The sequence below is a fragment of the Diadema antillarum genome, unplaced genomic scaffold (assembly GCF_040938485.1).
Source record: "Diadema antillarum isolate AM-2024a unplaced genomic scaffold, OU_Dant_1.0 scf00000116, whole genome shotgun sequence".
NCBI lineage: Eukaryota > Metazoa > Echinodermata > Echinoidea > Diadematoida > Diadematidae > Diadema > Diadema antillarum.
In genome coordinates, this window is record NW_027271005.1 from 1,924,777 (window position 1) to 1,940,451 (window position 15,675).

General features: G+C 40.7%; 1 protein-coding gene across 1 annotated transcript in view; it reads left to right on the forward strand.

Moving 5' to 3' along the window:
- Window positions 1-15,675, forward strand: part of LOC139719914 (uncharacterized) — a 52,983-nt gene that overhangs the window by 12,512 nt on the left and 24,796 nt on the right. Inside the window, exons 2-7 of the mRNA XM_071631298.1 lie at window positions 9,064-9,128; window positions 12,353-12,445; window positions 12,894-13,070; window positions 13,696-13,854; window positions 14,404-14,568; window positions 15,252-15,422. Of these exons, the coding sequence (XP_071487399.1) occupies window positions 12,358-12,445; window positions 12,894-13,070; window positions 13,696-13,854; window positions 14,404-14,568; window positions 15,252-15,422 (760 nt within the window). The 5' untranslated portion in view covers window positions 9,064-9,128; window positions 12,353-12,357. The remainder of the gene's footprint in view (window positions 1-9,063; window positions 9,129-12,352; window positions 12,446-12,893; window positions 13,071-13,695; window positions 13,855-14,403; window positions 14,569-15,251; window positions 15,423-15,675) is intronic.

Sequence of the window (15,675 nt, forward strand, 5' to 3'; positions counted from 1 at the left end):
GAGACAATCTGTTCCCCACTAATATCGAAAAAGATGCCAGACACAAACATGACGAACAGCAAGAAAATGAAAATCGACGTTGATCCATGAGAAACGACAGTATCATGGCAGGGAACGTGTCGCTTCTCATTTCGCGAACTAAGCGGAAGATGCGTGATATACCACTGTACATTAACGCCGATGTATAGGAGAGATAAGCCGGCTGGGAATCATGAAATACCAGTTTTCTCAACAAATCGTGACAGACATTTGTCATTGGCCGAATCATTATTCTATTGGGGTAGTTTTGTATTTTTTTTTCTTTAACGCAAGCGCTATATTTCATACCTGAGAGAAATTTGAAAGGATGAATAATAGTACAATGTAATTGGATACACGCTGAGGATAAGCATAGACCACCATCAGCTAGGACGAGTCGAAACATATAGAGGGTGCTTGTACTAGATGGACCGTTTCGTTCCTGAAGGAATCATGACTTGCTTGTGTTTTAGTTATCTAATTTTTCATCTTATTTCATCCTTCTTCTTTTTTTTTAATGGGGCAAGATACATCCTATCCTGTCCACCCTTCCTACCTTTCTTGCGGGCCTGTCTGGATGTGTCACAAGGAAGAGCCCTAACCCAATGACTGTATCCCCATCTCAGAGGTCACTCTGATCTAGGGCAGGCAACCTAATACAAAGCAAAGGATTCATTGTAATCCGCTTGGACTACTCTATAATTCCGCTAGAGACGTGACGACTTACCCTAGTGAAAAAAAAACAACAAGTAATTGATTATTACGTAAGTATCGTGGTGGGCATCCGCAAAGTCATCACCATACAAAAATTTGTCAATCTGCATTTCGCGCGTGGCAAGATGTGGGCATCTTTGTTCGCTGACGCTCGATAGTGGATTTATCACCACCGATTGAGGTTGGTGCATAACAAATTTAAGATATTATTAATCTGGCGCATAATAGATCACATCCAGTAAAGTGAAAGTCAGGGTCAATCTCGTAATCCCACGTCCGCTCATGCAGGCGGACCTGAAGAGCTCCTGCCGAGGCAGGCCCGAGTCAGGTTAACGGGAGGGTAACCACATGTGTTTGCCAGAGTCGATCAGTGCCTATTGGTTGCCGTTATCTACATGATCTATACTCTGTATTTTCATAACGGTTCGTGGTATAATATGTGAAATACATTACCCTGCACTGTGTATCAGACCCAGTTAGAACTGCTTAGCAGAATGCGTTCAAGATGTTCCCCTCTCTCGCTTCTTCTCGATCAATGTTAATTCTTGCAGGTTTTCTGTGAGTTTTGTTTTCATCCGAAGTCATTAACTCAGATGCCTAAATAAGGACTACACAAAATGTCTTCGTGCGTTATCAAATCGTAAGCTTGAAGGAGGAATATACGTCACATTGATTATCCCCTTCCGTTAGGATTTCATCTATTTCCAACCCAACCACTAAAGCAGTGGTGGTTTCAAAGCCGACGCATGCAGCATGAGTATCTGGCAAATTATCTAACGTAGATGTGAGTTGGTCGGACTGCTGTCGCGTTATACCTATTATGGTAGTGCCCTCAACATTTGCCTCCTCTCTCTGTTACCACCTCATCCCTCCCTTTCCCTAAGTCCATGAAGTAATATATTCTGACTTGACACCCATGTGCTATGACCAAAGCTCATTCTCTGGCGGAGCACTTCATCTGACATATGGAATGTACACAGAGAGCTAAGTACACGTAACAAGGCGCCATAACTTTGTGCTCATCAAGACGAGGGCCATCGTATATTTGTGTTAGCAGGATTCGACCTCCAGTTCACACGAAGCGTTGAGCGGACGGATGACTCTTTCTCCGTTTAAACAACGATATAACTTGACTAGTCTTGTTACAAGTCTCTCCAAGGGTCTCTTGATCACATCTCTGAAAAGAGAGATCTTGGAAAGTCTGATTCACAAGACGCCAATGAAATATCTGTATTTAGTTAGGATTGAAAACTACTTATTAGAGATGTAAACTAATGTTTCACTATTCATTACACTTCACGTTTCCTTTATACAACAATACGCCAAAGTATTTTTAGTCTAGACGTAATTTAGTTTGAAATAGCTTTCTATACATAAAACCAAAAAACAAAAAGCAAAAACAAAAACAAAAAATCCTTTGCCATAACAATTTTCAGCGTATTCATGCTTGTTGGAAACCGATAGAGTTACAGCATTACTCTGATTGTTTTAACCGCATCCGAAATTCTTACATAGTGGTATTACATAGTGGTATAAGGCTAGGGAAAAGCTCTATCGCTCCACGACTGTTAAGAAGAGGACGTTGACTAATGATTTACCGTAATATAGTCTGGCTTGATATTCAAAGTGGGAAAAAAATCAGTCAGGCATTCTGCACTATGCCACACAATGTATCTTATGGGTATACTGAGTGCAGACACGGTGAGGACCTGGACATAATGCAAGAAGCTGAGCTACGCATTTGTGTGCATGCATAGGTTTTTTTTTCTTCTTTTTTCTGCATTTGCTCGTATCATTTTGCAATGGACATATTGGAAGTATAGAAGGGTATGAAAAATGATTTAAAAAAAAGGCGCACAATACTTTGGAAGCCTGCGGTCGAAGAGATGCGATGATCGTGGAAACTGACCGGACATTTTGATCAGGTGGCCCGACCTAAGTCTAACCATGGCCAGGCGTCGTCTGCAAGACACCATCTGTCATGACATCTCCGTGTCATCAAACACGCGTTTGTCTAACAAATGCAGAGCGTAACAAACCCGAGAGTCATGCACCGTCGGCTGCTGTTTGGACAGATATGGGAAAATCAGCTTCAAGATGCCAACATCAACATTACGGCGATGAATCGGTGATGGTAAGATATTCCAAACCGAAAAAGCAAGGCTCGTGTATCAGGAAGCCCACCAAGGTTTCTCGGATGCCCGCTTCTGTTTGCGCGTCAGCATCTCGCCGAGAGAACAGTGTGGTCCTAAGATTTGACAGAATAATCTGTTGTGTTCTTTGTTTGGCTGTCATCACGTTTTCATAGTCTATTAATTTGTGTACATCATCGAGGGTTTTTTTTTTCAGTAAATGCAGCACACACACACACACACATACACATGCAAACAAACGAACAAATACAAATCATTATACAAACACTGACAAATACCGATACTGTAAGCAGCCGGTGCTTTTGACAGAGCTCAAATACTTCCACCCCAGCACTAATGTTAGTTAGGTATAAGCAAGTTCGTAATTGGCTCATGTACACATTGGTACAAAATGACCTTTCTTTTTTCTCAGCTGGTTAGGCACTTCACTCGCTTTCAAAGCGGCATAATGCATAAGCTTGCCCTACGCAACAATAGAATTCATGTTCAAACTAGCAGCACCCGTGGAAATCCACGGGTCTGAGGGGTTTTATTTTTTTTCTCATAATACGATTTTGCAAATTTTTATTGAAGAAATAAAAAGAAAAGTCTTCTCATTCTTTCGTTAATTGTGCTGTCTTCTAAATGACCACCCTTTCCAGAAATTTTATAATACATTTTTGTAGTATATGCCAGGCAATCCGGTCCATTGGTAGGGATCATTCCCGCCACTACTTGCTTTTATTATAGAACTTGAGTTTCGAGGGGTTATTTGCACCCGTTGAAGTCCAACAGTTGTCTTGTTGCCCCTCACCCCTTCCCCCCCCCCCCTCACGCACACACACATTTCCACCTCCGCAGGGCAAAAAACAAAAACATTCAGGGAAAAATTACCAAAAACGCAAATGAGATTCCCCGAAAGTTCTGCCCACAGGTTGTTCCCGTTGAAACGGGAAGATATTCAACACTATGACTTTGATTACCCCCTGCTCTTGCATCCACGCGGGCACCCGCGGGAATCCACGGCTGGTCTCAAGGCCTCGGTTTGTTTTGTGTTTTTTTTTTTTCATGTTTCTTTTCCCCACGTTATGAGAGAAAAATAAGATATTTTCGTCTTCATAATTTTGCTCCCTCCTTGTTGTTTTTAATCACCAAAACTTGGCTTGATATATCATATCAATATAGAACTACATCTGCTTCAGATTGTACATTATCATAATTAATATTAGGCCTACAATTATTGCTCCTATTATTGTTATTATTATATCATTATTATCATTATCCTTATCATTATTATTATTATTATTATTATTATTATTATTATTATTATTATCATCATTGTTTATTGGGGAGGGGGAGATCATAGTCATCAGGTTTAATAGGCACCCGTGGGAGTAGGTTCTCACGACCTCGTATTTTTTTTCTTTAATATTTTTCCCATGTTATGGAAGAAAGAAGAATATATACATCACTGCATTCGTCTTCATTTGCTCCCTCTTTTTTGTCACCAAAACTTGGTTTGATAGACCATAGAACCACACATTCTATTTCCACTTGCAATTTTAAAAATAGGCGGTCGGCAAAGCGAGATTTTCCTCTACGTCCGCTCATCTTATGAATATGTATGATTACAGCAGCTCTGCAGTAAACGAATGGACACAGCTGCGCGTGTAATCTGATAATGTAAGGGTACGATCGGCAAATATATTTAGCCGCGTCCTAAACAGTCTGCGTACAATGACACCGGACTTGAGAGCAAACGGCGAGCAAACTAAATGACGTACCTGAGCTGCATATAGTATTCTGCAGTTGTGCAAAATACAATTACATAACCAACGTTCGTTGTTTTCATTTGGGGACGCCAATAATGGCGAACTGTACGTAAATGCCCTTGTAGTCCATGTCACGCACACACAGATTCGTGAAACCATCGTCAATACATTCAGTACACGTAACAGGCGGAGGCAAAGGTACATCACAGAACTATATACACACAGTGTAGAGTGTGTATAGAGTTCTGCGAGGTATAGTAGTACATTGTGTGTGTGCGTGCGCGTCCGCCGGAAGATGTCAGAGATTTCGCCGCACCATCATCTTTAGTATCCCCCAATGTCTCTGCAAGCTAAAAGATGGAAGATCGAGAAAGCAGGAGGCCAGCGCAGGTTCCGTGAATATTGAAACGCTCGGCTCTTTCGTCACGCACAAAAATGCATTATGCATGTAGCTAATTAATTTTTCTTTTTCGTCCTCGACGTCGACACGGAGGCGGAGAGGGGACGAAACCCACGCCATTCGATGTAGGATACTCTCCTGCGGCCGACGGCACCGGTCGCAACTGCCCGGAGCCGACGGCTCGGGAGGAGATAGAGAAACCAGCAACGCCGAAATAAAACAGGAAATACATAAGGCCGCGACAACAACAACAACTTCGAGTATTATAGTATAGGACAAAGAATGAACTTGCGTTTAGATCAGGTGATCAGAATACTCCATCCGTTGTTAATTTAGCAGGCATCCTTGTTTGATTGTTTTGTATTAAATGCAATAACAGCCTATTTCCTTTGATATTACGAAATACCATTCTTGCTGTCAGGTGGATGTGCTGGCAAGCACCATCTAGATAAGGATCACATGAATAATCATTGCATCACAGATGCTTATCTCAATGAATTTACAAACCATAATGCCTGTTGGTACAAATGACCTTTTTCTGTTCATGCGCAAAGTGGAATTACGAACTGGTCTATGATTGTCAGGGAAGTCATACTTCACTGCCACAGGTGATCTTGCTGAAACTCACCATGATGCAAAATCATTATTCATCAAGATCGGGTTTTTTTTGGTTTTTTTGGTCAAAATGCAGCCCTCCCCCTCCCTCCTTTAAAAAGAGGTTCTGCGAGAGTGTATGGTTTGGGCGAGATGCAAAAGATCCATTCGCGACTCCCCTTTATCCTATACGGTAACGGAAAGCGTAGATTCATTTTGAGGCGGGCAGGCGCGGGCGTCTTCTTACGGAGATTTCCAATCCAGCCGGCTTGCTGCTGTGACCAAGCTCATTTCTTCCGTCAGGAAAAGGTGATAATTGGAACTACCTGCAGGGGTAGACGAGACAAAGCAGGCGAGTGTAATTATTAGTCATCAATCGGTATTAATTGCGCCTTAAATGCTGAAGCTTCTTTTCCTCCTCGACTGAATCCGCCTGCCGCATCGCATGAAGCAGCATTTTTTAAAAGCTTGACTGCACACAACTGTTCGGGTGATCTGAACTGGGGGATGATCGTGGTATATACCTCAGTTGATACTTCCCTAATTCAGCTAAGATCTGTGATTTCTCTCTCCTCTCTCTCTCTCTCTCATCTATCTGAACACATGCATGCACACAATCATGTAGGCCTATGTGTGCATGTTTGTGTGTGCGCGTGATGTCGAATAAAAACGGCATACATCAGTAGTCTTTGTATCTAAGATTAAATTGTTTTTAAATGGATGTTGGAAGGGGAAGCAGTGTTGTATCAATACAACATTCATTCTCATTATTACTGGGTGTGTGTTTTTTAAACTGATATACAAGTTGCGATTTTTTTCATTATTTGTAGTTATGCATTAATGTTTACTGTATGCTATATTATACGTAATAGGTATTTTGTAATTGTTTGTATATACGTAAATATAATGTTTTCATTCAGTAGCTGTCTGTTCTGTTTCTGTGTCTTTGTTGTTATTGTATGGACACATATTCCAGTAAAATCGGTTTCATCTAAACTCGCACTTTAAATGCAAAATGTATATGGTCCAACTGTACCTCCATGGTCCCACGAATAATGTTCCAATCGTTTTACCAGAATTAATTATGTTTGTTAAAAACCACATGATTATGCTCATTACCTGAAATGATGTCATTAAATCATAACTCTCCAATAGGCTAAGGCCTATGCAGGTAACCATCATTATAGGAACAATGTTTAAATGATAATTCAGCAATCATAACTCCTTTACCTAAATAGTTATCATTGCTATATAGATCGCTGCAACATTCAGATTTAGGCGAAAGTGTCCAATATTCGCGTTCATTTCATGCCAAGAAAGCAAATTTTGTTAAGATTTATAATTATGTATAGATCGATTGGGGACGATGAGGCCACTACAGCAATCACCTTATTTGATATCAATGTATAATGTTGCTACAATGTTTTTTTTTTTTTGTTTTTTTTTGAAATGGGTTAGGGAAGTTCTCTCTCGTGAGAACCTGGGCCGAATGCAAAATGTGTGTTCGTGTTGGTATGAGCAAAACCTGCAACGTCAATTTGAATTCCTTGGAGTAATTCCCTATATCCATATCTGTACGAGTTGTTCTCAAAGCACTGCTGATGAGAGCCATACTGCTATATTACACTTAATACTGTAATGAGAAACCAAGAGAGGAAATCAAAGTTTCAAAATAACCGGTGTTCTAATATTAGACAACCAATTATTTTTTATTTCTCACCGCATCGGAAAGCTATGCTACAATATCAGCCCCACTTTGTCGTGATACAATGCTTCCCAAAATGCGATAAGACACTGACAAGCAAATCCTTGGCTTTGATTGGCTGAGAAGCTCTGGTCACTGACTGTTGCTATAGTGATGGTCAGAGACTGACAACTTTCATGAAACGGTGCCCTAGAAACGTCTTTTTCATGACCAGAATTCATATTCCTCTATCAACGTCTTTACTCTGTCAGGGAGTATAGATGGCTCGTTCTATAAATGCCAAGATGTCTCAATTACCTGTGTTCAGTAGTGATTATGACAGTTAAAAATAAAATAGCACGAGAAATCCAACTGTAACTTATCTTTGTAAAGGTAACCGAAGGTGCATCGAGCTACTATAGCCGATAAAATATAAGAATGGAAGAAACATGCTTTAATTGCTTTAGCGTTAAGACAGGAGGCACTGTGATTCATAAAGTGAATTAAAAACAAAGTTTTATTCAGTGCAAAATATACTTTGCACATCTGATATCTCACCAAGACCTTCATTGAAGATTGGGGCATTACCAGTGGAATTTGTGAAAAATTGAGACGCTTGCAAGCGCCGAAGCCGAGTTTCCAACACGGGATGGCTCCAGTACATGCTATTCCCACATTCATAAAATATATGGGAATCGTATGTGGGTTTTGATATCGTGGGTAGGTATGACGTCATTTTGTTTTGGTAAAAATACCGAAGGGAAATACTCTCCGTTTAGAGTCTCGACATATTCCTCGATAAGTGCTTGAATTCCTCGTCGGATTCGAATCGATGCAATGTTGAATATTTCGTTCAGGCAGAAAAAAGGCAAACATTGCTGTAATATAATCATCGCAGCGTATGGGCGCACACGATCCGCTGGCGAGGTCATTAACCCCTCGCCGCGGCAGTCAGGCTGCGAGTTGCGTGACTGTGAACTGTACTCGGCGGCATGCACGACAGACAATGTGAAGAGAGGAAGTGGAACAGCCAATCATGTCTCAGAATTTCACATAGCATGTTAAAAAGGCCACAGTGTTATCATTTTCGAAGAGGGGTAACGGGGTCGGGGCGGATCTTTGCCTATAGTATTGCTGTGATGTGACTGGGGACAATGATGTTGTGGTCGCTCAAATTTGACATTTTGATGTGTTTGGTCAGCGGCTAGAGTCGGGTTAGTAACCGACAGGATTCCTCTCTACCGCCGATCCTTTGCCCTACGTGAGTCATCGTGGAGAGAGACCCTATATAGCTTAGTAACGGTGACAATAATTGAGCGATGATTCTTAACATAGATCAACGTACTTCCGACTGAAAACAAAGAAGTAGAAAAAGCCCCGAAAACCATGTGTTTTTATGACGCTTGATTGCGTTTGGCAATCTTAAAATACCTAGCATAATCAAAAGTTAATGTAACCATGCGATTACAGAAAATTGAGGCTGAAGTGGACGATTTTTACATAGTCGTTCAAAAGCGATATCTCCATCACTCCGTTCGCCGTTGATAACTGGTATGTATTATTCAACCAACAGACAATTTCCAGGAGACTAATGCATTATAGCAAGAGGAATTGGCTCTCATGGTGTCCTGATATTGCGTTGATTGACTAATTGTTGTGACCAGGAGCATCACAAGCTTCCTGTCTGTGAAAGTGTTAATAGCTTTCTAATCAGATCTCCCGCTCTTTCTCTTTCTTTTCTCTTGGCAGACGATTGGGTAGACGCTTCCCGATGCAAGGTGTTTGAGTGATATGAGCCCCGTCTTGCAAGAAAGGTAAGACAATGTTAGTTTTTTTTTTGTTATTTTTTTTCTTCAGAACAGTCAGAGATATTGGTCAAACCATGGTAACTCCACGGTATTAGAAAGCGAATACGCTTGTAACATTTATTGAAAACTGAACTTCTCGGACAAATTGAAAAGATAGCGGCCTCTTCTATAGTGAACGGTTTCGATTTTGGTATTTTATTGACAATTACTGTATTGTTGCTGTCACTTTATTGATAATTATTGTTGCTGGCACTTTGCATCGAAACGGTAGTCTGATACGTATCTTTTTCATGAAATTCTATGTTCCATTCTCTCCCTCTCTCCTCCCCCCTCTCTCTAAGAAAAATGAAAAAATATGTAGGCCTTTATACATCGATAATGGAAGACGTCTTTCAAGAATTAAAATTTTTGAAATATTTTCCATGTGTAATTTAGAAAAGAAGTAAGTCAATGAAATTTAATATTATTTTGTCAGCATTGATCTGGTAAGGTTACACTTTTCACACATTAGAGGATTTTCGCAATGATTCAATTTGCGAAAAGACAGGCGTAACCGTATTATAGCACCCTACTTATACCAATTAAGCACCTTTAATTCGAATAATAATTATTGGAACGGTGCGTATACAAGTTATTCATTTGCTTTCAAATGCACGTGATTCGTCCACATGAAGCAAACAACTGCAACGTTATACAATAACAATTGCAGTGGACAAAGATATGTTATGTGCATTATAGTCTCCAAGGGTATTCAGAAATGAGGCAAGTACAAAGATAATGCTACTCCTCACGGTCGTCGTTTAGGGGCCTACTGCTTGATAAAAAAAAAGAGAAAAACGCTAAATTATTAGGTGTTGAAATGTCTGAAATGTGTAACAAATAATGAAGACAAAATCGATTGTGTTTGTCGTACTTTCATTTCTGGGGGAAATATTCCTGTACACATCAAGTTTGCACAAATCTTTGTGAAAGACGAGAAAGAAAAACAAAACAAAACGCGACGTGATTTTTTTCCCGCTGTGAGAGAAATGCGTCTTGCAATGAATTAAGTTCAGAAAGATGAAAAGTAAACGAAGTAATCAGTGGTAATGATGATGATCACCGCTAGGACTGAATGCCATCCAGTACAGGTTTAAAAAGAAGTGCAGTGCATGAAATAGATGCCGAGCTTGGAGTGACGGTCTTTCGCATAATTTCATGGAGTCAATACATTGTCATGGAATGGAAAAAGAGCATAGCAAGAGCAATAATTGCTTTTGAGGGTCTAGAAAAACGAATGTTATACATTTGTTAGAATGTCAACTTCAAACTGATTGCGAATTAAAAATTAAGCGCTGTCGCTCTCGGCACTGATGTTAGGAAGGTGGACCCCTCCCCCCCCCCCCCCCTGTTGTACGTAAACTTAAGAGACATATATCTAGTACTTAGCAAGGAATATATTCTGACTGGCACTGGAGATAAGAATCCGTCTTCTTCCGACGACGGAGCTACTGTAGCTCCTTGTTCCGACCATCTTTCAAGACGGCGGGCTTTAGCTGCGACAAGCAATCATCTCCCGTGCCATTGCACGAAGTATAGTATCTGCGGGGACATGGTGCGTCCGATTCGCACACAAGTAATTCGATAGAAACGAAACAAGAAAGGTTAAAGAACCAGGGCACGAAAATTACCAGAGAAAAATGTGGAAACCGGCTGTTGCTGCCGTACAATATGGTTTACCATATTAACCAGATGGCAAACAGGTCAGCTCGCACTCTCGCGACATTCACACCGGGGTGATGATTGCAATTTTATCGTAATCTATATACTCCAACAGAGAATACCGCCACGCTCGCTTTATCGCCGAAGTCAAAAGTTCGCCGGGCATTTCCAGAAATCGATGCCGTCAATGACAACAAGCGGTCAATTCGTGACAAGGGAGGGAAGACGCCTTCAAAAAAATAATGGATATTAGAAGGCAGGCGACGTATCCATTGGTTGTTTCTCCGTCTTCATTTTTTTTTCTTGTTTACATTTCATATCATTTCTGTCATTATGGTTAAAATGGTTGTTATCATAGAATCATAAATTTTTCCTCTTGACGTGTTGGTAAAAGACTAGTATGCAAGAAGATGAATAAAAATGCTGAAGTTTGATAGCCCTCCTGTTGTAAATTGTTCGCATGTATGCGAACTAAGACTTGGATCTACGAAAATCTAGCAAGGTAGGTAAAACTGGAGCAAAGGTTGATATTTTCACCCGAATCCACCCCATCCGGGGTTTGATGTCATCAGCTGGATTACGTCGGAACTCAGATGCGGATTGCTGGCGGAATGTCGATCGGATAGGGATGGCAAGAGGTGTCCACGATCACGCGTATATATGAGACCAGGCTGAGGCCTGAAATCGTCCTTACTGAAGTTAGATGAATTTTACATGACATATTTGTAAGGTATAGCTGGCGCTCTAGCGATGTTCATCAATACACTTCTCTCCTGTGGCCAAAGGAAGCAAATGACGAAATCCATCTGTCTTGACAGCAAGTCCTCACCCGTTATCAATGTCTTAAGAACTTACCACGTCATGTTCAACGTGACGGATGCCAATATTTTGAGAGCACACGTCCTAAATATTCCTGAGATTATCGAGACAAAAAAAAAAAAGAAACAGGCGGTGCGAAATAAGTTGATGAACACCCAGAAATGATTTTCTGATTTGTAAGACATTTCACACGTGTAAATGTTTCTAAACGAAATGAGGATGCTGAATTGTTACTTTGGTGAACTTGTAAATGAACTTGTTTCTCTCCATTGTTTTGTTTTAGAAATGAATGCAATGATGTATTACGAACTGCTATTCCTCCCACCCGTTAATAACTTACAGGGGACTGTATTTGTAAAGAAAGATACACCATATACAAAAAGTAACAATGATTATGAATATCTAGGTCGGAGCTTATCAAATATCATTCCCCACAATGATTCTTATCTAGAACTCTACTTGCAAACTATGTTTCCTCCTCTCAGTGAAATCCTAGTGATTGTTATATCTTTCCCTTTCTTGTCATATTACATGCAGTATTGTTACAACTTGAGTCTACCACGTCATCAATTTTCTTCCCCTCCACTAATTTACGTCTATCTTTTTCCTTCTCCTCCCGTCCACCACATTTCGTGCACATACGTCCATGTGCTGATGATTCCTTCCCTCTCTCCTCCTCAATCTCCGTATGTCTTTCTCTGTCACGGTAGTGGTCATGGGTGTCGACCGCATGGTGGCGCCATTCATCCTGCTGGCTTGGCTCGTGGTACTCAGTGAGGCCTTCGACCCTTTCGTCTATGATCGTAAGTGAAATTTCGAACTCAAATTCGGCAAAAAGTTAAAAAGAAAAGACACAAACGCGCACGCTGACAAAAACGTGGATTTGGTTCAGCACGCATAATATGGGACTGAAGTGTGGATTCTATTGTGATCATCGTTAGGTAACAGAAGGAGGAGGAACGATTCTAAGAAAATGTTGCTGTTTGACTTTTTTTCATAAATTACATAGTCAAGTCCTGATATGAGGAACCCAACGTCACATAACCCTCGTGTTTTTGAAAAAAAAAAACCTTTGAAAAATTGTTTCTTCACTCACTTTGAGATACTCTTTAAAAAGACTACTTTAAATATATTATCCATCTCTCTTCCATTACCTCCGAAGTACCACTCTAAAGATTTGTGTATTTCGTATTAAAAGTCCCAAAATCTGTAGGCCTTACTGTTGAGGTTAATCCCAACTTTATTCTGCAGCAAACGACCCTTGCTTCAGAAGATGCACGCGCTACTACGCGCCGGTGTGTGGGTCGGATGGGGAGACTTACTACAGCATCTGCGTACTGTACTCCATCAAGTGTCATAGGAAGGACCCCAACTTGCAGGTGGCCTATGAGGGACGATGCAGGATTCAACACCCATCTAGTAAGCCTCGTTTCATCTTAATGTTCCTATTGGACAGACCTTTTCTTATTTTAACAATGAAACCTATGCCACTCATTCACACGAGCACACTCCATAAAGGCTTCTCTCAGCGAAATACACCGAAGTGATAAATGCATCTGGCAGATTTATAGATAATCACAAATAGAAAAGACAAATCGAATATTGTAGAAAAGTAATATTGACATATTGTTACGGCCATTTAGTGTTGCTGTATTGAAGAATATAGTGTAGCTAAAGACAGCATGCAGAAACCAACTGTCATTTCCTTTTCTTTTACATACTATTAAATGATTTCAATTTCAACAATCTTACGATCTAAGAAAGGGTCATTTCGTGAGCTGATCAGAGGCCTTTCTTACGGGAACCATTGACCGTTCGTTAACTCTGACAAAATTTCTCCACCCCCATAAAGGCAGACAAGGATGCATTCCTTTACCTTGGGGCAAAACTAATGTTTTCTTCAATGCTAGATCTCATGTTGCTGCTGTTGTTACTGCGACCTGCCCCATTCGTTTTTACTTCTTGTGTTTGGAACAACTGCAACCACATTTATGTGTAACTTGTAACGTCCTGACGATTTTTGGTTTGTTTGTTCCCTCTCCCACGTCTGCAGTGCAGGCTGCGTGTCCTCGAGAGTGCCCGGACATTTTCTTCCCAGTGTGTGGCAGTGATGGAATCACCTACGACAATGAATGCTTCCTTCAGAAAAACGCCTGTGAGAAGCGAATTAGCACCCTCAGCAAAATAGCTGATGAATTCTGCGAACCTACTCGTAAGTGCATATTAATCAGATTACACTTGTGGTGGATTAGCAGTAAACTCAAGACTCAAAATGTGTTGCGCCAGACGATCACGGCGGTGACGAGCCACGGCGTCAAAGAATGAAAGAGATAAACAATCCAAGCAAGGCTTACTCGCCGCCAAACATTGCCTAGACAAGTGAACAGCATTTGAGAAGAGCAAGACACTATGAATGAAAAAATAATAATGATAAGGTTACTCCTCAACACAGACTCATTGGCACCGTAACAACTGTTTCAAGAAAGAAATAATTTCTCCGCTTAAAGTATGAATGACGTCGGAGTCTTTGTACCAAAATTTAAAAAAAAAAGACTCACTGGCTTTTCATGAGATGCACATCATGCCATGTGTTCTTAAACATGTAGAGTCTTTCCATTACAGTTTTGTTGTGTGTGTGTTGTTTTTTGTTGTTGTTGTTTTTTGCAAATATAGGCCTATATCAACATAAACAAGCAAAAGACTGAGTCACCCATCTGGGTGACTGCTACTCATCTTTCTGTTTCGTCCTTTCCGTCTCCAGAGCAAGCAAGTAGTTGTGCGCTGAGTTTCCGGGCCACCTACAAGCCGGTGTGCGGTGAGGATGGTAAGACATACCTCAATCAGGGAATCTTGCAGATCACAGCTTGTCTGCTTAATGACCCCAACCTTGCCCGGGCCAGACACAGGGGAGAATGTGAATTCGAAGGTGAGTTTCGGTGAGTGGCGAGTTTCGAGACTATTCGGTGGCACACTGCTCCCTTTTTTCGAACTGTTTCCTCATCTTCCACTGATGATAAGAATTATGAACCAAGTTCATAATCCTGGACAGAAGTGAAGGTCACAACAGTTCACGTCGTTTTGTCCTTTCTATTGACTGATGTTGCTGTATGATGGACGTGAGATAATGATTTCGAGATATTTCTGTTACTGACTCAGTATGAACAGAACTTGTTTCACGCACGCGAGAGGTCGTCGATCGGAAAAGGCATGTATAAAGGCTCAAAAACTAGGTATTTGCATGTAGCCCCGTGGTTTAATTGCCATAGCTTAAGATGACCTAATAAACATCTGTTTGTTATATTAAGCAAAAAAAAAAAAAATCGGATTTTCGATCAAAAATTCTGTCAAGTAGTGTTTCGAAAGGGGGCTTACGCTTGATGTCAAAACCCTTGAAAGATGGTTGCGATTTATCCTTTTACCATGCCGAAAAGGTGAATCAGGCCTTACATCACCATACTTGCATAATCCCCTTCATATCAAAAAGAACATATTACTTAATACCATTATTAAGTGAAGATGTACCGTGTGACATTTCTCAACGCAGTGTGAAAAAATAGGGAATGTTTGCACGTAAAAATTAGGATTCCAATCTCTTCGTTTTCTTGAAAGGGAGGCGGAAAAAGAGGAAATGCCGCAGGATGGCCTGTGATACTGTATACGACCCAGTTTGCGGGACAGATGGCAAGACATACTTCAATAAATGCTTCATGGACTACTTCGCCTGTGTGAGGAATACAGATTCCATGAGATTGCTCTACCCTGGAGTCTGCAGAGAAGAGGGTGAGTAAAAATTAACAGGCTTCTAAAACACGCTTGCATTTATACATAAATATGAATATATATAATGTATAAAAAGTTAGGAGAAAAAAGAAATTGCTCCGGAAACTTGTCATGCTGTACACCAGCAGTTTATTCTATCCACAAATTTTCGGGACCTCACCCTTTCTCACAATGATTGACGGTTTTGTCAAGTGATTTTCAGGCAAGGTATCCGATCAGCGTGATATGTTTCCGGGGTAATTTCTCTGTTCTC